Here is a 25,900-nt window from a genome sequence, read left to right on the forward strand (position 1 = left end):
ATACCTCCCACCTAGGAAGTGCCAGAGCTGGGATTCAGGCTGCCATGGCCGTTTCTATTGACTGACCTGTCTTAGCTTTTGAATAAAAGTAGGGGAGGTATTTGGATGCTTTGCACAGAGAAAAGCAGCCAAATACCTCCACTCCTAACCCCAAGAATCCAGGACTTTTAGAGGCGCTCTGTGGCCCAGAGGTGACTCCGGGAGGTCCTTGTAGATTTGGAGGGATTTGATGGGGATGGAGAAGTGATTTGGCCCCTGGCTGGCTGTCGTGACAAGCTCTTGGTGTTGGCCCCTCTGACAGTGAAACAGCTCTAGTGTTTCACCACACACGCACTATACCTTGGTTTGCTTATCTGTGGCATGGGTATGGTGACTGCTGTGGCAAAGAGATTAGGGCCGGTTAGGGCCGGTCGCCCTTTGGTGTAGCCTGGAACCTTCTTATCAATAACCAGTCCAATTAAGATGGAATTTCAAATGAAAATGATTGTTAAATAAAGACCAATCGGGGCCCGCAGGAGTTCGGAGGAGGCCTAACCGTGCTGCCTGTTTCTTTCCACAGACCCGAGCCCACCGGCGCGCCTCCTGGCCACCCGGCCGTGCTGTGGCCCCGGTCCCGAGCGGCGCCCGGTCCTGGGCGAGGCGCCGCGCTTCCACGCGCAGGCCAAAGGCAAGAACGTGCGGCTGGACGGCCACTCGCGCCGGGCCACGCGGCGCAACAGCTTCTGCAACGGCGTCACGTTCACGCAGAGGCCCATCCGGCTGTACGAGCAGGTGCGGCTGCGCCTGGTGGCCGTGCGCCCGGGCTGGAGCGGCGCGCTGCGCTTCGGCTTCACTGCGCACGATCCGTCGCTCATGAGCGCCCAGGACATCCCCAAGTACGCCTGCCCCGACCTGGTCACGCGCCCCGGCTACTGGGCCAAGGCACTGCCCGAGAACCTGGCGCTGCGAGACACGGTGCTGGCCTACTGGGCGGACCGCCACGGCCGCGTGTTCTACAGCGTGAACGATGGCGAGCCGGTGCTCTTCCACTGCGGCGTGGCCGTGGGCGGCCCGCTCTGGGCGCTCATTGACGTCTACGGCATCACGGACGAGGTGCAGCTTCTGGGTAGGTCGCGGGCGCGGCGCCCCCTGGGGACCTGGCAGCGGTACCCTTGCGCGTGGGTGTGTGCTTCATTAGTAGCCACAGTCACTTACGGAGGGCTCCTTTTGCCAGGCGTGGCACTAAGCGCTTTACGCCTTTTAACTCATTTATTTCTCACAACAACCTACCCTCCCGTTTTACAGATGCGAAAACTGAGGCATGAAGAGGTTAAATTATTTGTGCTGCAAAGCCAGGATTGGGACCCACATGGCTTGAACCCATGCTCTGGCCCAGGTTCATTCACTCACTCATTCCTTCATTTCCTAGTTTATTTGTTCATTCATTCTTTCACTCATTCATTTCCTCATTCGCACATGTATTCATTTGCTCGCTCCTTCGTCCATTCATTCACACACTTCCATTTGCTCATTTAGTCATTCATTCACCCACTCAGCATCAAACTTAGGCTCTGATCATAAACACCCGTGGAGTACCTCCACGGCACGTGCAGAGAGTAGTTAGGTGTGGCAAACCCTGGCCCACATTAAGGGGCTTGGGGTGCTGGGGAGGCTGACAGGTGTGAGCCCGATTCTCACGGAGGAGGCAGCCGCTAATGCCCAAATCCTGATGGTGAGAATTCATGGGAGTAGAAGTTTGCTGCCTGTATCTCAAGAGCTTTTTAAAAAACTGTAAAATTCACATAATAGAACAGCAACCATTTTTAAGTGTACAACTGAGTGGCATATAGTTGGCAACCATCACCTCTATCCAGCTCTAAAACATGTCATCACCCCAAAGGGAAACCCTACCCATTAAGCAGCCACTCCCTATTCTCCCCTCGTTCCAGCCCGGGCAACCACTCATCTGCTTTCTGTTTGAAACCTTAGTGCTTGAACCTACAGATTGCACCGGAACCAGCCCAGCCTCGACCTCTTGGGGAGTAAAGGGAGAGCAGGTTTGTCAGGGAATCTGGACACAACTCTTGGTGTAGCTTACATGCATTGCTGAAATGCATGGATCTAAAGGTTTGCAAATGTTGACAGACTGATACACCTGTCCATAACCCCAGAGGTGATCCTTCTGAGTCAAGCCTTCTCTTCTCCAGAGGTAGCCACTCTTCTGATTTTTCACCATAGGTTAGTTTTGCCTGTTTTTGAACTTCATGTGAATGGAATCACACAGTATTTACCCATTGGTATCTGGCTTCTTTATCTCGGCATCATATTTTTCAGATTCATCCACAATGTTGCTGTATCAGTAGTTTGTTCATTTTTATTGCTAAGTGTGCTAAGCAGTATCCCATGAGCTGGATGACCAGAGTTGGTATATCTGAATGTCTGGGCTATTTCTGGCTTTTCAGCTGCATCTTGTGGGAGAACCCTGGCCTGGGCTTCTTGCTTCTCTACCTCATCCCCTTCATTACCCCACCATTAGGCAAGGAGGAAAGATCCATGCATCCAAGCTATGCCCCAACCCACAGAAGTAGGGAGACAGTGGAACATCTGAGTGGTCAAGAGCAGGGTGTTGGATCACATAGTCCTCTGTTCTGGAAGTGACTCTCCATTTGCCAGCTGTGTGGCCTTGGCCAGGTGACTGAACCTCTCTGTGCCTCAGTTTTTGTTTTTGTTTTTCATCTGCAAAATGGACTCATGATAGCACCCACACCATGGGATTATTGATAAGGTTACATGAGATGATGTCTGAAAGGGATGCAGCACAGTTCCTGGCACAGAGAAGGCACTCAAGAAATAACAGTTAAGAAATAAGAAGCTCTGCCCATTTGCGAGTGAGCCGGAGCATGTGTCCAAATTCCAGGCTTAGACAAGATTGTGAAGAACTACCCACCCTCCAAGCTGGAGCCTTACTTGGGCATTTTAACTGTGTGCCCTCATGCTCTTTTCCATGCAAACCTTTGTTATTTCACCTCCAGGAGATACAGGTTTCTGAAACCTAGATTTCCCATCATCTTTTTTGGAGCTCTTTGTTCCTATCCAGCAGGGAAGCAATCCCACCTCATTCACCTGCTCATTCGCAGCCCATGTCTCTGAGTAACAGCCAAGAAATCACAGCCACTCCATAATCAGCTCAAGTGGATTCGGATTTTTAAAAAAATATACAAATTGGAAGCAGCCTCTGATGACTTAATGAGACTGCATAAATCTGTGAGATGAACTCTCCCCCTCCCCACTCTATTTCCTTATTCAGCAAACCGTTATTGAACTCCTACAACATTCTAGGAAGGGAGAGGTAGAGTCTGCTGGAACGTCAGCGTGACATGGCAGACGTGAGCCTCAGCTTCCCTTATCTACAAGTCGTCCCTGAGCTGTGCTCATTGATGGAAAGTACCTGGCACAGGTGCCACGGGACAATGATCACAGAATTATTCTGTCCTTTATTTTTTCTCTGCCTCATATGATCTGCAGGAAACACAAACATATATAAAAGAGGAAAATGGTATTAGAAGGAATTTCATCCATGGGTGATAAAATCATGGGTGAATTTTACTTCCTTATATCTCTGAGTCACCTTTTAAAAATACATATATGTAAAGAGCTTGTATTGCTTTTACAGTCAGAAAGAGCAATAAGGTTTATTGTCCTTTCTGAAGGTTATATGAGATAACAGAGGGGAAGTTTCTGACACGTGATTGAGGCTCAATGAATGTTTATTTTCTTCCCAGAGGAAAAGCAAGTTGTCATTGGTTACATCTGGGTAAAAGGATTATGAGTGACTTTTTTTTTCCAAGATAACAATGATTTATAATCAGGAAAAATGTTATAGTAACATAAGAAGCTAAACAGTCATGAATTTGTATGGTTTAAGTACAGGAGACAAATACCCTGCTGTTTCCAGGACAGGATGAGGCACCATGAGAACATCAAAAATCCCACCCCAAATCTCCCAATACCTGGGAGGATTTGGCTTCCTGAAGGTGGTGTCCAAGGTATCCAATGGATACGTAAAGAGACAGCCAGTTTCTGTGCTGTCCTGAGCACTTTGAACTCCTTTCCATCGCAGGGAACAAGGGGCTGACATGGTTCCTTTAGAGCTTCCCAGTTGTAAATTCTAGAATTGAAAACCCCTGAGACCCCTTCATTCCTCCCTCACCACAATCAGGTCGCACTGGATAAAGCCTGAAAACCAACAAACAAAAGTGGCATTTGGGTAAATAGGGTTGTCAAACCAAGCAAATACAAATACAGGACACCCAGTTACATTTGAATTTCAGATAAACGAGAAAAAAAAATGTTTTGACACAGGGTTTCATTCTTGTCACTCAGGCTGGAGTGCAGTGCCATGAACACAGCTCACTGCAACCTCAACCTCCTGGGCCCAAAGAATCCTCCTGCCTCAGCCTCCCGAGTAGCCAGGACCACAGGCTCATGCCTGGCTAATTAGGAAAATTTTTTAGTACAAGCATATCCCATGCAATATTTGGGACATACTTATGCAAAAAAAAAAAAGTGTTTGTCAGAAATTCAAATGTGACTAGGTGCAGTGGCTCACGCCTGTAATCCCAGCACTTTGGGAGGCCGAGGCAGGTGGATCACCTGAGGTCAGGAGTTCGAGACCAGCCTGGCCAATATGGTGAAACCCCGTCTCTACTAAAAATGCAAAAATTAGCCAGGCCTGGTGGCAGGCACCTGTAATCCCAGCTATTTGGGAGTCTGAAGCAGAAGAATCGCTTGAACCTGGGAGGCGGAGGTTGCAGTGAGCCGAGATGGTACCACTGCACTCCAGCCTGGGTGACAGAGCAACACTCCGTCTCAAAAAAATAAATTAAATTAAATAAAAACATGTAACTGAGCATCCCGCATTTCATCTGGCAATCCTTGTCTAGGAAGCATCCACCCCAGCTGTGGGGCTGGGGTGTGTTTTCTTTGCCCTCGATCTTGAGCCAAAGTCTCAGAAATAAAAAAAGGGCTCGTAGGCCTCACATATTTTTTTTTGCCTGTTGGAACTGTGGGCCCAACCCAGTATCCTCCTGCATGGAGTCCAGCTGCAGCAGAGAGTGCTGCATCTATGGGCCAGACCCTGGGGTGCCCTTTCTAGATAAAGAATCCAGAGTTCTGAGAAGGAAAGTGACAAGCCGAGAACCACCAAGACGGTCAGTGGCAGAGCCAGGACTGGAAGACTGCTGCGGTAGTATTTAGTTCGCATTGTGCTTTCCTGGGGAGCTCTGACAATCCCACGTCCCAGGCTGCACCCAGACCAATTCAATCAGAAGCTCTGGGGGTGGCACCCAGGAGTTAGGATTTCTTCAGGGCCCCCAGGTGCTGCCACAGTCGTGCTCACGAGCCCCTTTGCATCCCCTTTGCGTAGGTGCCTATTCTCCCTTCCTTCCTTCCTCCTTGCTTGGGAACCTTGGGTGTCAAGTTCTTTGGACTCCTCTGTCCAGGGGATGGAATCATTGGGCCATGTAGACCCTGTCTCTTGCTTTAACTTTTTGCTTCATCCCCAATCCCCACTCCTTTTCATGCTTCCTCCTGACCAGACAGGCATCACTCTGATTCATAATCCCATGAATGTATCTTTTGGAGTCTCACTCTGTTGCCCAGGCTGGAGAGCAGTGGCGCGATCTTGGCTCGCTGCAACCTCTGCCTCCCGGGTTCAAGCTATTTTTCTGCCTCAGCCTCCTGAGTAGCTGGGATTATAGGCACCTGCCACCACGCCCGGCTACTTTTTGTATTTTTAGTAGAGACGGGGTTTCTACTGGGTACCTGTTGGTCAGGTTGGTCTCAAGCTCCTGACCTCAAGTGATCCGCCTGCCTCGGCCTCCAAAAGTGCTGGGATTATAGGCATGAGCCACCGCGCCCGGCCAAATGTATCTTTTAAAAATAGGTAGATTTGTTTTATATGCATATATGGATGGTATTGTGCTAAGGATCTTATTCTGTTTTTCTTTTTCCACACACCCTTTTTTAGGATGTATCTGTACTGTTGTATGCCTATCTGGTTCCTTTCTCCCTTGTGGCCCCTGCCCATTGATGGACACCTGGGTTACTACCAGTCTCCCAAGCCACACACGCAGATAGTACTGTAGCGCACATTGTCTCAGAGGGCTGCTCTACGCTTGTTTAATGTTCTCTGGGGTACAGATCAGGAGGGGCTTGTGGGTCCTGGAGTGAGTGGGTCCATCCTGAGAGGCTTAGATTTTTTGAGATGCTCCTCAGGTCCAAAGAGAAGGGACTGAGCGCGGGAAAATTACTTTTCGTTGAATTTAGCAGTTCCTGGAGCCAGGAGAGGAAGCTTCTGCCGGGCCATGCACTCCTTTCCCTCTCCTCTCCCTGGCTCCAGGAAGCATTTATTAGAGGTGGAGTATCCCTTATCAGAAATGCTTATGATCAGAAGCATTTCAGATTTTAGACGTGTTTGCATTTTGGAATATTTGTATTATAGTTAACATTTCAGCATCACTAATCTGATATCCGAAAATCACTGCTGATGATTCTAGATTAGTGTTTTTCATGTTTTGTGCTCCAAAACTTCAAAGGCTATAGCATTTCACATTTCAGATTTTCAGATCAGAGATACTCAACTTATGTCTCTTTTCTGTGGAAGCCCTTTCCGGAGGTCCTCGAGTTCAGGCCCCGTGCTTTTTTTGAGGCAGCCCTGCCCCTCTTGCTAGGCAGCTCCAGGGTGGTCAGTGTCAGCCCTGCCGTCCTTCCTCTGCCCAGTGGTGGAAAGCTGGTCGGATTGAACAAGCAATGCCAGTTGAGGGTCATGGCATATCAGACCATATTGTCAGAAATCTTTGGTTGCAAGGGACAGAAACTCAGTTCAGTCTCGCTTAAGGAAAAAAAAAAAAGAAAGAAAGCATTAATGTCTTATGTGGCCGAAAATTCCTGGGAATGGTTGCCTTTAAGCCTGGTTCAATGCAGGGACCCAAAGAATAGCACCTGGAATACTTGTCTGCCTTCATTTCTCATTTTGCCATCGTCTCTGGTGGCCTCATCCTCAGCTGGACTGTCCCTTTGGGGTGGAGGAAAGGCCACCAGCATTTCCAGTCTTGTGTACCACGAGCTTAACAAATCCAACAGAAGAGCTGCTTTCCTAGAAGGTGTGCCCATTGTCTCTAGATGTAGCCTCATGGATCCGGCCTGAGTCACACACCTATCTCTGAACCTATCTCCATGGCCAGGGGGATGAGATGAAGTGATTGGCCAAGTTAAGGCCCCCCTCCCAACTCCTGAGGCAATGGGAGGTGGGGGTGGGGCAGTTCCCTCCAAAGAAAAGCTGGGTGCTGTTACCAGAAGAAGGGGAGTAGATGCCAGGCAGCCAGAAGCAACAGCCCTGCATGGGCCTTGGAAAGGAGTCATTTGCCCAGCTTGGAAGCACTGAGATCCCTTGTTAAAGATAGTTACTACGCACTTACTCTGTGCCAGGCACAATGCTGAGAGCTTGACGTGGGTCACGTCTTCTGTTCCTTACAAGAATCCTGTGAGGCAGGAAACTCATTTGCAGACTCCACATGGATAGAGAACTTGGCCAAGGTTACATAACTGTTGGTGGTCCTAAAGTCAGAGTTTGTTCATTATTGTTATAAACAAAGTGTTTGATAAAGACTTGAACTTACGGAGCTAAATACAGGGTTCAGAGGTCTGGACGCACCATTCCAGGCTGCAGGAGAGGAAACTGAGGCCCACAGAAGAGCAGGGACTTGCCCAAGGTCTCCCAGCTGGTCAGTGGCCATGGTGGGGGAGGGAGGTGTGGAGCCAGGGGCTGTCTCGGCGAGGAGCCTGTAAGCACACCTCAGGCCAGGAGGATCGCTGCTGTGCTGCTGGCTTTAGGCAGAGCCCCAGTGGGAGCCCCACAGAGTCATTAGCTTTGCGGTTAGTGTTCTTTTTTCCAAACAGACCAGGCCAGCACCCACCTCCTCACCCCAACATAAATCATTTGCATGGCAGGGTGTCCTGAAGGGTTGTCCTTTCCCAGTCTGGAGTGAGACTGCCACTGCGTGGCCGCCAGCCTGTCCCACCAAGGGCTCCTGAAAGCCTGTTCTGTGCAGGCACGGAGCTGGGCGCATTGTGATCCCTGTGTTCTGCCCTCTTTAATCTTCCCCACAGGCCACTGAGATGGGATGAGGGTCCCCACTTTGCAGGTGGGCAAACTGAGGTCACATCCAGAATTGGCCAGGGTCCAAACGAGGCCTGTGTCTGCAGTCCAGCCTTCTCTGGTTGGCAGAAGGGCATCTGGAAAAGCACGAGGTCAGTGGTCCACAGACCCAGGTCCTGCCTCAGCACACCAAGGCCAATGTTTGCCATCTTCTTTTCTAGAACCCCAAGCCCTCTCCCTTGGTGCCCACCCCCTCGGCCTTCCCCCTGTGGCCATGGACAAGGAGCTCTGCTCCTGTCCCCTCCTGCCTGCTCATGGCCATGGTTCCTGTCATTTGTCCACTTCCTCCGCCTCCCCTGAATCATCCCCGTGAGCACACAGAAGAGCCCCAGTGGCGTCCATCTTTTTAAACACCCTCCACCAGCCCCCTCACCAGCCACAGTCCTGTCTCTCTGCCCTCCCTCCCTCAGAGCAGGTCTTTCTTAAGTGCTGGTTATGCCACCCTCTCCTTTTCCCTCTTAAGCTGTGCCCTGAGGGGTGCGTCCCAGCCCATCATTGACCTTCAGCCTGTCAGACCCGGAGCCTGCATCCTGGGCCTACTACCGGGCCCCTCACTTTCAGCCCAGGTGACCTCTCCCGGCTGCTTGAATGTTGCTGCTTGTGGCTCCTGGGCCTTCCCGAGCCCCTGCCGTTCCTCCTGCTTTCCTGGCCACCCCTCACCCTGCCTGTCCTCGCTATGTTGAAAGCCCCAGGGTTCTATCTTGGGCTCACTCTTTCCTTTTTACATTCTTAAATTGTGTAATACAATATACATATTGGAAGGCATCTAAGAACAACTGTAGCATTCAACAGATTGTCATAGAGCCAGCCTGTTTCTATCTGCCCTCTTTCTCCAAGTCATCTGAGCCAATCATTGGACTTCACATCTAGGCTGTTGCCTCCCAAACGCATCTCCCCAGCCCTAACACCTCCCTTGAACCCCAGGCCTCCCACTCCTATCCAGCCTCTCCTCCTGCATCCGAGGGGCATCCCACACTGAACATGCTCAGACACAACTCTTGAATCCCCCCACCTCCTGCTCCTCAGCCAGCCCCATTGGCAGTAAGTAGCACCACCCACTTGGTTGGCCATTGGAAGTAAGTGGCACCACCCACTTGGTTGACCATTGGCAGTAAGTGGCACCACCCACTTGGTTGGTTGGCCAGTAACCCAGGTGTCATTCTTGGTTCCTCTTTTCCTTGCCTTGGATCCATTCTGTCAGTGAGTCCTGTCATTTCTGTCTCTAGTACATGGCCCAAGTCAGTCCCGCAGAGACAGAGTGGTGATTGATGGATGGGTTCCTCTGTCTCCAGTTGTCCCTGCCTTCACTTTCATGTCTACACAAAGATGGTTTCTCTTGAGACATACATTCTGCTTTACTTCCAGCGCAGATATATTGGACCTAAGAGAGAAAGGGGAGGGGAAAAAAGGGAAGAGCTGGGCCCTGGAAGTGGCTCGGGAGAGTGGGAGGTCAGGGGCCTCCTTGTACCCAGCCTTCTTGTACCTGCCTGGAGATTGCAGCTGTGTGTTGGTGCTCAGGGGGTATTCATGGCCGGGAGGCGGGGACATTAGGCCCACGGAGACTGAAACTCCGACTTTGGCCCGGTGCTGGGCAGCTCTCAGAGCTGAACGAGAACAGCAGCATTGGGAGGCAGTATTGCTAGTCAGGGGCCTCGCTCTGGACTCAAAGCCTGGGCTGGAATCCCATCTGTCACGCCCAGGCTAAGTGGCCTTCAGTAACTCACTCCACCTCTCAGAGCCTCAATGTTCTCCCACTGTGAAATGTGCCCACTTTACAGAGCCATATAGGATAGTGGTGAGGACTGAAGGGGACAATCGGTGTATGGAGCTGCGTCTAGTAGATGCTTGAGAACATGGTTATGTGTGTACTTGTTTCAGCCACGGGTAGAAGCCGGGCAGTCTGGACATGCTCCATCGGTGCCTCTTGATGTTGCTGGATTTCTGCCTATAGCCGACTGGTTCTCCTTAGAAATGCCCCTTTGAGCAATGGATTCTGAAGTGTCTGGCCTAGGCCGGCACTGTGCTGTCTTGGGCCTGTCTCAATCAAGGCCCATGCCCAAGAGGAACAAAGCTCCTTCCACAGAGAATAAGTGAGGCCATGCAACCTTTTCTGAGGGGCTGCCATGTGCCAGGTACCCAGCACAATGTCACATTCATTGTAACCCAGCCTTGTAGACACACCATGCTTCCAGCACCTCAGAGTCTTCACATGTGCTATTCTCTGTGCCTGGAGAACCTGCCTGGCCATCACTCTCTTTTTTTTTTTTTTTTTTTTTGAGACGGAGTCTCGCTCTGTCGCCCAGGCTAGAGTGCAGTGGCCGGATCTCAGCTCACTGCAAGCTCCGCCTCCTGGGTTCACGCCATTCTCCTGCCTCAGCCTCCCGAGTAGCTGGGACTACAGGCGCCCGCCACCTCGCCCGGCTAGTTTTTTGTATTTTTTTAGTAGAGACGGGGTTTCACCGTGTTAGCCAGGATGGTCTCGATCTCCTGACCTCGTGATCCACCCGTCTCGGCCTCCCAAAGTGCTGGGATTACAGGCTTGAGCCACCGCACCCGGCCATCACTCTCTTATCTCCAGGTCGCAGCCCATTGATCAGTCAGGGAGGCCTTTTCTGGCCTGCTTAGTCCCCATTTTTACACCCTCAGCGAATCCCGGTTCTGTCACTCTCCAGCTCTGTGACCTCTTGGAGCCTCAGAGTTCCCCCCACTGATACTTCCCCACATAGGACAGAGGCTCTTGGTGGCACTTGGCACAGTTTTCTGTAAGATAGCTTCATAGAGCCTTACTCTCCCCCTTGAAAGGGAGCTCCATAAGCACAGGAGCCACGCCTGTGTATTCACCTCACCCGGCACACAGCAGCGCTGGGCCCACAATAAGTGCTCTATTACATTTTTATGATCATAATTAATGTTTTGAGCACTTAGTGCCATGCTCTGTATTACTCTTCATGAAAGTAATTTCCATAACATGGGGGTGTTTACCATTATCGCTCTAGGTTATGCTGAGGGAGCTGAGGCTCTGGGAGGTGAAATGGCATACCTAAGGTCACATAGCCAGGAAGAGCCAAAGCCAGGACTTGAACTTAAGTCTGCCTGTCTCCATAGGCAATGCTCTTAATAAGGATGCTGCACTGATGGGCTCTGGCGTGGAGCCGCTGGGAGACAGGAGGAGGAGAGTTAGGGGTGGGGGCAGAGGCAGAGTGTTAGCAGGAGCAGAGCGAGTAAGGCCAGTGCCTTTAAGGGTGGGCGACTGTGAGTGGGGCAGGGAGCTCAGGAAAAGTGCGTTGCACCGAGACATCCAGAAACACGTACTGTCTAAAATGCTTTTTCAAAAAACTGCCTTTTTGTTCTACCGTTATTTATACGCCTTTTTTCTGATTATAGAATCATTTGGCCGGTGGCTCAGCCTGTATCAGCACTTTGGAGCCGAGAATCACGAGGTCAGGAGATCGAGACCATCTGGCAACATGGTGAAATCTCTACTAAAAAATACAAAAAATTAGCCGGGCGAGGTGGCTGTAGTCCAGCTACTCGGAGGCTGAGGCGAGAGAATTAAACCCGTCTTGCAGTGAGCTGATCTGGCCACTTATACAGAGCAAGACTCCTCAAAATCATTTATGTTCATTAGAGAAAAAGAGAAAACTAGAAAAATACAAGAAGCAAATTTCTACCCAGAGATAACCACTCACATTTTAATGTATTTCTATATTTTTCCTATGAATCCTACATACACATTTTCTACAAAAGTAGAATCAAACCATGTGTTCAGTTTTGAATCTTTTGTTCATTTAATGTTATAGGTATTTTCCCATATTATTAAATATTAATTGAAAACTCAATTTTTAAAAATTTTCTTCTGATACAAATTTGTAGCTGTATTAGTCTGTTCTCGCACTGCTATAAAGAACCACCTGAGACTGGATAATTTGTAAAGGAAAGAAGTTTAATTAGCTCATGGTTCCCCGGGCTGTACAGGAAGCATGGCTGGGGAGACCTTAGGAAACTTAAAATCATGGCAGAAGACAAAGGGGAAGCAGGCATAGCTTACCCGGCCAGAGAGGGAGGAGGAGGGAGGAAGAGTGTGAAGCGGGAGGCGCTACACTTTTCAACCACCAGATCTTGTGAGAACTCACTGTCACAAGAACAGCAAGGGGAAAGTCCACCCCTATAAGCCAATCACCTCCAACACTAGGGATTACAATTTGACATGAGATTTGGGCGGGGACACAAATCCAAACCGCATCAGTAGCGTGCAAGTTTATTGTAGGAAAACTAGATAATACAGAAATATCTAAAGAAAAGCCTTTCATAATCTCACCCCAATGATGATAATCATCTCAGTAATTAATAATTACTATTAGTATTTTCTTATGTCTCTCCAGCACTTGATTTCCTATGCACATAAATAAAATGACACAGACAGATGTAGACAAACGCAAACATATATACTTTTTTAAAGAAACAAATTGAAGCCCCACTTCTTCCCTCCGGCTACAGGAAGCACCCTCGCTAAGGCAAAGCATACACACTCAGGTGCCCACAGAGCCCAAACAAGTAGCTGACACCTTTTGGTGAGACCTTGAAGAGGGCCACCTCAGGGGCATCAAGAGAGATCAAACCACCTCAATACAAGGGCAAGCTTTAGCCCATTGTGGCCAAGCCAGAATTCAGCTCCTCCTGCCAGATTTACTGGTTTTCCAAGTGCTGTAAACCCAGTTTAAGTGAAATGTGTCTGGGGGGGGTGCATTTGGACCCACCGGGGCCTGGGGCATAGTTTGAAAAAGATGTGCATTCTTATGATTTCATTTCATATTTGGAAAACTAAAGAGGAAATATTTTTCAAGATACTATAGAATAACATTTAACAAAATCTTGGCTCAAAGTGGTCTGTTTAAAAGGCCTAAGAAACACTTATTTTCCTATTATGGTAAACAAAAATATATCACTAAAAAAACCTTCAAAATATTTTAATGACTCTTTCCTGATGTTGTTGTTATTTAGCATAGCAGTCTCTTCTAGACCTTAGTCATTCATTCATTCATCCAATAAACTATTAATAGTGAAGGCTATTTGCCAAGCCCTGAGAACATGGTGGTGACCAGACTGACACAGACCCTGCCCTCCAGAGATTCATATTCCAGCTAGGGAGGCAGAAAATAAACAGGTAATCTACTAAAGTACGAACACCTGTATTACTCAAATGATGAAGCACTATTTTTGCTTTTTTACCTATGTCATATGAAGAACATTTTTTCAAATCACTAAAAATTACTTAAAAATGTTTTCATTACTCTAACTTTTAAAGAACTGTCCCTTCGGCCGGGCGTGGTGGCTCACGCCTACTATCCCAGCACTTTGGGAGGCCAAGGTGGGCGGATCACTTGCGGTCAGGAGTTCAAGACCAGCCTGGCCAACAGGATGACACTCCGTCTCTACTAAAAATACAGAAATTAGCAGTGCCTGGTGGCAGGCACCTGTAATCCCATCTACTCGGGAGGCTGAGGCAGGAGAATCGCATGAACCCAGGAGGCAGAGGCTGCAGTGAGCCGAGATCATGCCATTGCACTCCAGCCTGGGTGACAAGAGCAAAACGCTGTTTCAAAAAATAAAAAATAAAAAAACTTTCCCTTCATTTTGTTTTACCAACTGAGTCAATCTCCTGTAGACTTTTTTTTCTGTCAATGCTTAAACACCTGTCCAGGGCCAGGCACTGTGCTCTGTGCTGTGAACACAGCAGTGAGGACAGACCCAGGTCCTCCCTTCTTTCAGAGGCAGCATGTGTTGAAGAGCCCAGACTCTAGAGCCAGACAGCCTGGGTTCAGGTCGTGGCTTTGCCACTTAGTAGCTGTGTGCCCTTGGTCATGTTCCCCAACCCCTCTGTGCCTCAGTTTCCCTGTGAGCTCAATGGCAGGTAACTGCACATGCCTCACAGGGTGGTTGTGTAAATTAAGGTAGCGTGCGAAAGCTTATAGGTGCCTGTTGCATAAGGCCACGAGCACAGGTTTGCTCTTTTTATTGGAGCTTATGTTCTAGCTGGGGAGACGGACAATAAACGATTTTTAGATGTCCTTTTAATAAAGTATGGAAGTCTCGGGAAAGAGGGAGAGAAGGGGAAAGGGTGGATGGAAAAGGAGGGATGGAAGAAGAGGAGGAGGCAGGGGAAAAAGGGCCTTATCTGCCCATCCCAAAGGTAAAAGCATGTCAAGGAAACCGAGGATTGTGCTTAATGCAATTCTGTGCACCTGTGACTCACTAAATACCACAGATGGGCAAAAGGAGAGTTCGAAGCCAGGGTGGGGGCTGCTCGAGGCCCGGCTCAGTCGCAGAGGCCTGCAGGGAGCAGCGGTCGAGGAGCGGATCGCGACCAGCCTCACGCGCCGCCTCTCCCCACCTTGTCCCTCCCTTTGTCCGCACAGAGAGCGCCTTCGCCGACACGCTCACGCCCGCGCGCCTCAGCCAGGCTCGCTTCAGCGCCTGCCTGCCGCCCAGCAGCCACGACGCGGCCAACTTCGACAACAACGAGCTCGAGAACAACCAGGTGGTGGCCAAGCTGGGCCACCTGGCGCTAGGCCGCGCCCAGGGCCCGCCGCCCGCTGACGCCGCGGCCGCCGCCATCCCGTGCGGGCCCCGTGAGCGCCCGCGCCCTGCGTCGTCGCCGGCGCTGCTGGAGGCCGACCTGCGCTTCCACTCAACACGCGGGCCCGACGTGAGCCTGTCGGCCGACCGCAAAGTAGCCTGTGCGCCGCGGCCAGACGGCGGCCGCACGCTGGTCTTCTCCGAACGCCCGCTGCGGCCCGGCGAGAGCCTCTTCGTGGAGGTGGGCCGCCCGGGGCTGGCGGCGCCCGGCGCGCTGGCCTTCGGCATCACGTCGTGCGACCCGGGCGGGCTGCGGCCCAACGAGCTGCCCGCCGACCCAGACGCGCTGCTCGACCGCAAGGAGTACTGGGTGGTGGCGCGCGCCGGGCCCGTGCCGAGCGGCGGCGACGCGCTCAGCTTCACGCTGCGGCCCGGCGGTGACGTGCTCCTAGGCGTCAACGGGCGTCCGCGCGGCCGCCTGCTGTGCGTCGACACCACGCAGGCGCTCTGGGCCTTCTTCGCCGTGCGCGGCGGCGTCGCGGGCCAGCTGCGCCTACTCGGTGAGTCCCCGGCCCCGCGTGCGCGTGGCCCCGCCCCTCTCCAGTTCCGCCCGTTCTGGCCCTGCGGCGCTCCTGCCCGGCCCCGCCCTGCTCGCTAGGCGCTGCACCGAGTCCAGCCCGCGCTTCCCAACTGAGCGCCCAGCACGATCCACCCCGTCCAAAATTGCCAGGCTCCACCCCGGAGTTCCCGATTCAGTGGGTCCACGGTGCGCCCCGAGAACGTGCATTTCCGGCAAGTGCCTGGGGATGCTGACGTTGCGGCTCTCTGGACCACATTTTATAAACCACCGACCTGGATAGGTAACTGGCTGGTCTCCAGGTTTGGCGGGCTGTATCCCCTAGTAAATGGTCAGTGCGATTTTTAGTTCCGTTGTTATGATTTGCTATATTAGGGTGTTTTTAACATGTAATGCGCAGTAAGTGTAGGGAAAAAATAAATTCGACTGCACATGAAAGAGGAAATAAGAATAGTATCGTCCACAGAAAGTGGAATGGAGGCTTGAACCATCCTATTTTGAGATAATTTTTGCCTTTATTCATGCCACAAATAGGCAGAGAGCAGCCACCAGCTGTGGGCCCGGCCCTGGGAACCAGGATAGGGCCAGCAGAGAACAGGACACACTCCATGCCGGTTAGGAGCTCACAGACACCCTAATGGAGAGCTGCACGGTGTGACATTTGCTACAGCCAGGGGCTCCTCTCCCAGCTTGGTGGAGTGAAGATGTTCAGAGAAGGCTTCCCGGAGAGCCTGGCTCCAAGTTCATGGCTCAAAAAGTAGAATCCAAGCAAAAAGAACCAGACAACAGCTCATATGTTCCCTCATTAAATTTTATCCTCCCTTTGACCCTATGAAATCAGTATCATTATCCCCACCTACAGATAAGACAGTGAAGCACAGATTAAATGACTGTCCCAGGGTCACATCGCTGGTCAGCTTTGAAGATGCTGGACAAATCACAGAGTCTCCTGAACCTGTTTCCTTTGTGTAGAAAGAGAGGGATACCTGCTTCATGGTGTTGTCATGAGGGTGAAATCAGGTGCATATAATGCCTTGAGCGAGGCCTGACACGGCCCTGGGTTTAATCAGTGGTAACAGTAACAACAGCAGCTGTTGCTGTCTTCATGAGGGCAGAGGAGGAGCTGGGTGGCAGTGGTGGTTATTTGTTCAGGGTGTTTTTTGGGGAGGGAGAAGATTTGTTTTGTTTTGTGTTTTTGAGGAACCATCAGACATAGTCATCATTTCAGCCCGAGATGAAGTGCCCATTATCTGTCCATTCGTTCTCAGGTAGGGCAAGGGAAGGGGCATCTCTTCATCCTAGGAAATAACCTGTTATTGTCTGAACCAACAGCAGGCTTAGGGAAGAAAACTCATCCATGTTGAGCACTAGTAGTCAGGGATCTTCTTGCAAGGGGCAAAACCCCACTCACAGTGCCCTAAGCAAAAAGGAAATGTCTGGGAGTATATTGGGTGAGTTCAGGAACAGCTGGATCTAGATACTGGAAGGATGTCAGCAGGATCCCACCTCTCTTTCCAACTCAAAGCTCTGCTTGCCTCTGTGTTGGCATCACTCTCAGGCAGGCCTTTGCAACAGGTTGGCTCTTCCAGCTCCAGGCTTCCCTCCCAATGAATGGAACGAGTTCCTTCTTTCCTGGTAGCTCCAGTAAAAGTTGCAGACTTGGGTCTCAGGGGCCTTACGTGGGTTATATGCCCTTTCCTGAACCACTACTACTGAGACCAGGGAGTGGAAGTTCCTATAAGTTCCTGGCCCTTAGCCTATGAGGGAGGGCACATTAGTATCCCAAAAGGACATCCCAGGGCTGTTTCTGAAAGAAATGAGAATGGAGGCTGGGTAGACAAAGAACAGAGGCGCCACACTTGGACGTGCTTTTCAGTCCTCAGCAGAGCCCTGGGAGATAGCTCTGGTCCTCTCGTTAGACAGACACGAAAGCTAAGGTGCAAAGCAGTGAAGAACTGTGGACTAGCAGGGCAGGTCCAACCTCCCACTGCCTCTGATGGAATCTCTTTGGGCCTCAGGTACCCTGCAGTCCAGCCCTGCGACCACGACTCCATCAGGGTCCCTCAGCGGCTCCCAGGACGATAGTGATTCAGATATGACCTTCAGTGTCAACCAGTCCTCCTCGGCATCTGAGTCATCCCTGGGTAAGGAAATGCAAACCCTGGCACGGGCAGGGGCTGGCGGCTGGCCTGGCTCTTTTGGCTGTGCCAATGGCCTTCCAGGGGCTGAGCAGGGTGGCCGCCTTTCCCCCGCATCCTCTCCTTCCCTCAGCTGTATGCTTAGCAGAGGGAGAAGTAGTGTCTAAATAGGACATTCCAAAGGGTGACAGTGGTGGCACTTTATCTTGGTGTTTGGGAGTAGAAGAGTAGGGAAAGGTGCAAAATCCAGAAGGTAAACTAAAATTAGTATCTCCCAAAAGTGTCCTCCCACTGGTCCCACCGAGAAGCACTGCATTCTTGGGGTTGCCCCAACGAGCCCACCTGAGAGAGACATTATTAACATATGTCCTCTTCTCCCTTTCGGCAGTGACGGCCCCCAGCTCCCCGCTGAGCCCCCCGGTGTCTCCTGTGTTTCCCCCACCGGAGCCGGCAGGCATCAAGAATGGCGAGTGCACGGTGTGCTTCGATGGCGAGGTGGACACGGTCATCTACACGTGTGGACACATGTGCCTGTGCCACAGCTGCGGCCTGCGGCTCAAGCGGCAGGCCCGGGCCTGCTGCCCCATCTGCCGGCGGCCCATCAAGGACGTCATTAAGATCTACAGGCCATAGCCTAACCTGCCCACGGGCCTTGGCCAGAGCAAGGTCACCTTTCTGAAGCCCCCCTGGGCTGGGCAACCACGAGGCTGCCAGGGAGTCCAAGGGCAGCGGCCGTCTCTCCCGTGGTGGGCAAGGCGTGACAGTCGTGTCGCGAGGCCCCCGGGGCCTCAGCCCAGGCAGGGGTTGCTTCCTGCTCCAAAGTGCTTTGCCCCCAAAAGGCCGTCCGAGAGCAAGCTCAGGAACTGCCTGGCAGATCACCCTGTCCCTTGGTGACCTTTCAACTGGGAAACAGCGTCCTCTGTCTGTGCAATGCTTCTTGCTGGGGTTGGGTTGAGTGTGAGAGAGGGGGAGGGGTGGGAGGGAGAACAGAGAGAATGTGTGTGTGAGAGAGAGAATGAACGCGTAGCGATTTTACCAGGGGTCCCGGCTCCGGGAGGGAACGTGCAATCCGGAGCCCTGACGTTGGCATGATGAGAAGTTGTTTGCTTTCTGGGGATGGGACATAGCTGGTTTTGAATGTAGGAAGCCTGACCCTAACAGAACTCCCTGGGGTGGTGTAGAAAAGAGATGCTCAGATTCTCTAAGGGGAGGCAAAAATAACTCATTGTTTACAGCTCCAAAGCATCAACTCCTTGAGGGGAAGGTGGGCAGAGAACAGAACAATTCACTTCTTCATTTCTTACTGGGTCTTAGAGCTGGGTGTGGTGGGCACCGAGGCCAAGCCCTCTGGGTTGTCATCTTTTCACCCCTTCGCCGTCTAATAATATACACATCATACCTTGTCTCTGTCTCTAGAGGCAAGTCTCTGTAATGCCCCTCCCCATCTCCAAGGAGAAGACCAGCAGTAGGTTCTGTTTTTCTGTGGGAGAGAATCCTAGAGGCAGGTGACACAGCTAGAGCTGGAAAGCCCACTCCACGACGCAGACAGCTCTCTACCTTCCTGCAGTGGCCCCTGGGCTTGGCGTTCCCAGGGGACCTGCTGGCAGGAGGAGGAATGAGGGCTTTATAACTTTGGTTACAACTTTTGGTCTTTGTTCTGATTCTCAGTGTATCTTCCTCCACTGGTTACTAAAGTGTTCACTGATAAGTATGTTAACTAATGATCGAGACAGTAACTACAAATGCTGGCATTGGGATTCTCTCCCTTCCCAGACCTACCAGCTGGTATTTCCTGGGACCCTGGCCCTGACCCACCTCCTCACCCCTGCCCATCTCTGCAGACTCCCAGATCATACCTGGGCTGAGGGGCTGGCCCAGGCCTGTCCCTCCCTTCTTGCCCCCAGTTCTGGGCTCCACCTTTGCCCTCTTCTGTGCTGTCCCATTAGGGAAGTCCCTTGGCCTGTCTGTTTTTCAGTTCCCAATTAGAAGTCTAGAACCTGACAACTCCAAGAGTTCTTGGGAGGACCAGCACAATGTTCTAAAAAGCCTGAGACAGCTTGCAGAAAGCAAGTATCATTTGTATTACAATTCCTAATCTGTTCATATCCTGCTGAAGGAGGGAGAGGAAGGCAGGGGAGTTGATGCATTCATATAATAAACACTTGCTGGGTGTCTGGGTGCCCAGAGCGAAGCTGGGCCAGGCCCTCACCAGATCCAGCCCCATAGACCAGCTGGTGCCCATGCGATGCTGGCGGGTTCAGAGCCTCCTGTTCTCTAGCTGGGAGTAGTCACGGTTGTCTGACCTGATTCTAACTTAAGGCCCCCACTCTCTTGCCCCCTCAAGAATCCCTGATTATTTACTTTTCCCTAGAAAATCTGGGGAAATTCCCACATTTTAATTTGGCAGCAGAATCTTTTGAGCAGCTTTTGGAACCGCAGTGTTTGCCAAAATAAGAGTTTGAGAATCCAGGCAGCCCTGGGTGCCTGGCTGAATTCGGTTTCCCGCATGTGCTGGGTGTGGGCGGGGCTACGCACAGGCCCTGCATGGGAGGAGGACTCACCCCGGGCCTGTGGTGCTCCAGGCAACCGTCTCCTGACTACTCTGAGGCCCAGCCACAAGCTGTGGGGTCTCAGTGGCCTGGGGGAAAGCAGCTCCACTCTCCTGCCCTTCCTGGCTACCCCTTTGGATTCCAGCCGGGGTCACGTCCAGCCTCCACTGGGAAACCGGTGACTGAGGCCTGGACCTAGGGATGGACCAGGCATCTCCTGGCGACCTGTGACCTTGGGAAGAAGGGAGTCAGTGGCCTATTCAACCTGCTCTGCAGCTGCTATAAATAGCCTCCCTGTTTCCAAGAGGAGGTAAGGGGGTGTTTATCTTCTAAAAACCAGACGTTTCCTGATGCTCTGAGCATTAGTGCTACAGAGGAGACGCACACATCCCCACTATGTTGTGTCTTGAGGAGGAGACGAGAAAGAGGAAAAGGAGCCACTATATTTTATTTTGCACCTACAGTGTGCCTTGGCACTGGGCTAGAGAGGCGCCTTCCTGCGTGAATCCTGTGAGGCAGGTCTTATTGCCATAATAAGTCACATCTAAGACACTGCCGGTCATAAAACACACTGTTTTACATACCATAAGGAAAAAACGCCGCCAATCTTAACTAAGATGCTAAAACTGTACAGCTCCTTCCAATCAGAGATGTTCATGTGTGAAAAAGAAAAAATTGTGCTACTTACAATCTATGAAAGCTGGTATTATCCCATGTGGCAGGTAAGGAAACTGAGGTCCTGTGAGTGAAACGACCTCATGATCACACAACAGGAGGTGGCAGGGCTGGGATTCAAACCGGGGAGTGTCTGGCGCCGCATCCCACACTCCCACTGCCTGGCTCCAAGTCACAGGAAACTCAAGACTGTGAGTTTTCTCCCTTGAAACTCACCTGGAGAGAGTCCAGGCACCTGTGCCTATGTGGAGGTTCCAGCCCCAGCCAGGGTCCCTCCGCTGCCCACACCGTGGGAGAGGAAGCGGCCTCCCTTCCAGGCTGGTCTGCTCACTGCCCACCTTCTGGCAGAGCCGAGCTCTGTGAGATCTGGACTCCACCCCAAGGGCCCTCTCTTGTTATGCAGGGGTGTCCACTGTTGGGGAGGGACCTGGGGCCCTGTGATCACCACCCCCTCAAGCGGGGCCCCAGCCGCTTGAGCACCCCCTCCCGTGACCCAGCCCTTGGCTGTTCCAGGCTCACCGCCCATCATGTGCTCTTCGGGGCCACAGCAGCCAGGGCTCCAGGGCTAGGACAGGGGAGACCTGAAAACACCGTGTTGTCAATGGTCTTGTGCCCGTTCATTCGGAGCCTCCTAAAAAGCTGAGCTGTTTCCAAGGCAAATCTGGCTCCTTGTCCTAGCAAGTTCTCAGAACCGGGAGTCCCCTGGGATGGAGCTGGTCCCCTCACCGCAGCACCACGTTTCCTTGATGCCCACTAATCAGCGTGGCCTGTATTCAGGACACAGGGTGAACTTTTCTCTGACCCCCTGGTGCTGGTCCTGTCCTAACACATAGTAGGTACTCAGTAAAGGTTTGCTGAGTCAACCAGAAATCAGATTATGAGTGCTCAGGGGTTTGGTAAAACAGCACCACATACACACGCAAAGATACTCCACAAACATTTGCTGAGCACCTAATATGTGTGAGGTGCTGTGAGGATAGAGCAGAGAGGACTGTGCCCCAGCTCTGAGGCCAGCAGGGGTGACACTAAGAGGGGAATGGGGTATTTGGGGCAGAATCCACTGGGCTCTCTTGGCCATCTGCTGCCTTGGGTCCGTGGAGGTGGGTGTCCAAAGGCTGCCTTCTTGATCAGAATCTGGTGGGAGCTTCACAGAACCTTCTCTGCATTGGAAATGCTAGGCACATTGCAGGCAGTGAGCTGCTGCCAAAACGGCATTAAGCAGAGGCCCCGCAGGTTGGTGATCACCCTCAGGTCCTGCCAGGGAGACACAGTGGGGAAGTTGGCTAATTGCTGCTTTCAGGCCCTGGAAATCAGTCGCCAAGGCCCCGGAGAACCCCAGTGAGTCCATCCAGTTGAGGCAGAGAGGCAATAACCTCCCACTGCTCGGCCCTGCCCCTGCCCCAGTCCTGGCACGGGGCACCGGCTCAGGAACACGCGGCCTCCTGGCATTTCTTGGTATTTAACTGTCTCGCTGTCTTATCCGAGTCCCTAATGAAACAACTTGTGCGACAATCTGTCTGTGCCTTACGAAAGTGTCTGTGCACTTTTTATCCTTTTTAAAAGCAACTTTTAAAAGTGGATGGGGATGGGGGGGCTAGCATACGTGGTAGGGTTCTAGAAATCTGTGATCATCGCTGAAATTCTTTTTGCATCCTGTTTTTGATGTTGGAGTGATGAAGTGTACATCCCCCACCCCACACACCACTACCTGTGTACAGACCTTTTAAAACATGTCTTCTTTTCTGGTTCAATACTGTGACCTCTCCCATACAGTCTAATCCTTGGGGATCTGTAATCAGTTTCAAAACCTGGGAAGTGGGTTGGGAAGGGTTTGCACTGGTCTTGTGTGTTGTGCTTTTCTGTGTTGTGTGTTTTGATTTTTGTCTGTTTTTATCTGTTTTATATTGACATAATTTTCCTGTTTAAAAAAAATACAACTTTGGCTTGTTAAAAAAAACTTTTCAGAACTCAATTTTTAAAATCCCACTTACATACACTGATGGGGAGTGAAGGTGAGGATCCAAGTCAATGCCAGCCTTGGGGAAATAAATTGCAAAATGTCTATAGAACCCCGACAATGTTTGATGCCTTTGCCAAATAACACACTTCTGTGAAAATCACAAGGAAATGATTCCAATCAAGGATGAAATCTACATGTAAAGATATTCGCTGCAGCATTTTCTAGAGGGGTAAAAGTTGTGAGCAACCCTAATGTCCAACAACCAGGGTGTATTCACCAAGACTGTTGGTTACAAGTGACAGAAACCCAACTCAGATAGGTTTTAGGGGGATAAAGAGCTAGGGAACTGAAAAGTCCAGTAGCAGAACCCACTCTGTGTGCAAGTGGAACCAGGATCTGAAATGCTGCATCAGGACTAGCCTCTCCCCTCTTGCTTAGCCCTGTGATCTGGCCCCATTCCCAGGCAGGTTCTCAAGATGCCTCCTGCAGGGCCACCAGCATCCTGCCTTTGAGCAGTCCCTGCAGGGACCAGCTCAGATCACGTGTCCACTCCTGAACTAGTCACAGGACAGGGAGATACAGGGTTCTGATTGGTCAGACCCAGGATGGGTGCTCACCTGCACCCAATAACTGCCCTGTCTGAACTCTGTGGGCTGAAAGTGGGGAATCGCAATCTCCAGAGAAAATGAGTCCTAAAGAATGCATGCCCGAGGCGGGCAGATCATGAGGTCAAGAGTTCAAGACCATCCTGGCCAACATGATGAAACCCTGTCTACTCAAGATACAAAAACTTAGCCGGGCGTGGTGGTGTGTGCCTGTAATCCCAGCTACTTGGGAGGCTGAGGCATGAGGATCACTTGAACCTGAGAGGCGAAGGTTGCAGTGAGCCGATATTGCGCCATTGCACTCTAGCCTGGGTGACGGGGCGAGACTCCATCTCAAAGAAGAAAAAAAAAAAAAACAGAGTGCATGCAGGTTGGGCAACAACAACAGGCCTCTGTGTAGGGAACAGTCGAGTAAACCATGATACCGATACATATGGGGCCAATGGCATGGGCATGAAGCCAGACTGCCAGCGCCTCACCAAGACATGGGGGAAGACGCTTAACCTCCTTGTGCTTCAGTTTCCTCATCTTCAAAGCAAGAATAATAATAGTCCCCGATTTTAGAACGGGTGTAAGTGTTATTGAGATCATACATTGATGTGCCAGGCACGGCATCTGGCACCCAGCACCAAGCAACAACTGTTAGTTTATAACACAGGTTTATGCTAAAATGTGATTTAAAAAAATCAAGATATAAAATTGCACATACACCGTGATCTCATAGATGAAAATAAAACAGACAAAAACACCAACAGCCCAAAAACCTACCCATGCATTGGAAAGACCAGAAAGAAAGCAGTGAAATGTCCATGAGGGCTGTGTCTGAGTGATGGTCTTATTGGTGCCGTTTTCTCATACTTGCTTACTATAGAAAATTTCCCAAATTTCCCAGATTTCCATAATGAGCAAGTACGACTTTTCATTTAAACTTGTTACTTGGAAAAAATGATCTCCCTACTCTGCAAAAGCCAGAGAACAGCTGGCCCGTGCTGGAATTTGTCAGGAATTCCCAGGCTGATTGTGAGTTTAAGATCCAAATTTAGTCATGGTGGAGATAAGGACCTGTACGTTTCTAGCAGAGGCCAGGCCAGCCTGACCAGTTTGGTTGGGCTTCCTCTAGGCCAGGCTTTGGGGCCCAAATTTCTGGGGTGGAACATGGCAGTGGTAGCAGGAGTGGGAGCAGGGAGTAGGGGAGTGGGGTAAACAAGGAGAGGGAGCTGCCCAGGCCTGCTCCTTCTGGATGGTTAGAACAGCCTGGCTTGGTGACACTGAGTTTTAGGAAGCAATGGGATAAGAGAAACCAGCATTTATCAAGCATCACAAACCATGGTTCTCACACATTCTCACAATGAATCTTCACAATAGTCTTCTCATTTTACAGGCAAGGAGGCCAAAGAGAAAGCAGGATTGGCCCCCAGGCAGGCCTTCTCCAGGGTCAAGGCAAAATCTTTCAGATACACATTTCGCACCCCTTTATCAAAGTCTCAGTGAGGGGTCGAGTCTGCCCAAAACCCAGGATCCTTTCTCGCCTTCCAGATTTCCTTCCCACAACGCTATGTCCTTCTACTGGACCAGGCAACGTTTTCGCAGATGCTATCTGATAAGACTTTTTTGAGTAAAGAAAAAAAAAGGTAGGGCCGGGCGTGGTGGCTCAAGCCTGTAATCCCAGCACTTTGGAGGCCAAAGTGGGTGGATCACCTGAGGTCAGGACTTCAAGACCGGCCTGGCCCACATGGTGAAACATCATCTCAGCTAAAAATACAAAAAATTAGCCGGGCCTGGTAGTGTGTGCCTGTAATCCCAGCTACTAGGGAGGCTGAGGCAGGAAAATGGCTCGAACCCAGGAGGTGGAGGTTACGGTAAACTGAGATTGTGCCACAGCACTCCAGCCTGGGCAACAAGAGCGAAACTCTGTCAAGAAAGAAAAAGAAAGAAAGAGAGAGAGAAAGAAAGCAAGCAAGCAAGCAGTAAGGAAAGGAAGGAAAAGGAAAGGAAGGAAGGAAGGGAAAAAGAAAGGAAGAGAGAGAGAGAAAAAAGAAAGAGAGAGCAAGCAAGCAGGAAGGAAAGGAAGGAAGGAAGGAAAAAGAAAGGAAGAGAGAGAGAAAAAGAAAGAAAGAAGAGAGAGAGAGAAAAAAAAAGAGAGAGCAAGCAAGCAGGAAGGAAAGGAAGGAAAAGGAAAGGAAGGAAAGGAAGGAAGGAAGGGAAAAAGAAAGGAAGAGAGAGAGAAAAAGAAAGAAAGAAAGAAAAAAGAAAAGAAAAGAAAGAAAGAAGGTCATATTAATCTAGGCCCACTGCATTGTAAGAGACTGAAATCCAACTTAAGAAAAAAATAAAAATAAAAAAGAGAGGGAGCAGAATGTACTGATTCATGCCCAGAACAGATCAGTCTAGCTTCAGGAACAGCTAGATCTGGGTATTCACATGATGTCCTCAGGCCTCTGCCTCTGTCTCTCTGTTCTGCCTTCCTCTGAGCTGATGGCACTCTCAGGCAGGCTCTCCCTTTGCAGCCACCAGAGCAACCTCCAGTGATTCATATCATGCCAGTTTAGTGACCCTTTAAAGAAGTTTCAGGAAAAGTCCCAGTGCTGCCTCTCCTTTGACTCCTTGGATCAAAAGCTCAGTC

At 50.8% G+C, this 25,900-nt stretch overlaps 1 protein-coding gene across 1 annotated transcript in view; it reads left to right on the forward strand.

The window, feature by feature from the left end:
- Positions 1-22,669, forward strand: part of NEURL1B (neuralized E3 ubiquitin protein ligase 1B) — a 50,591-nt gene extending 27,922 nt beyond the window's left edge. The window contains exons 2-5 of the mRNA XM_033180307.1: positions 560-1,105; positions 14,614-15,333; positions 17,369-17,494; positions 17,877-22,669. Coding sequence (XP_033036198.1) covers positions 560-1,105; positions 14,614-15,333; positions 17,369-17,494; positions 17,877-18,121 — 1,637 coding nt within the window. The 3' untranslated portion in view covers positions 18,122-22,669. The remainder of the gene's footprint in view (positions 1-559; positions 1,106-14,613; positions 15,334-17,368; positions 17,495-17,876) is intronic.
- Positions 22,670-25,900: the final 3,231 nt, after the last annotated feature.

This window comes from Trachypithecus francoisi, unplaced genomic scaffold (genome assembly GCF_009764315.1).
Source record: "Trachypithecus francoisi isolate TF-2019V2 unplaced genomic scaffold, Tfra_2.0 Lachesis_group2, whole genome shotgun sequence".
NCBI lineage: Eukaryota > Metazoa > Chordata > Mammalia > Primates > Cercopithecidae > Trachypithecus > Trachypithecus francoisi.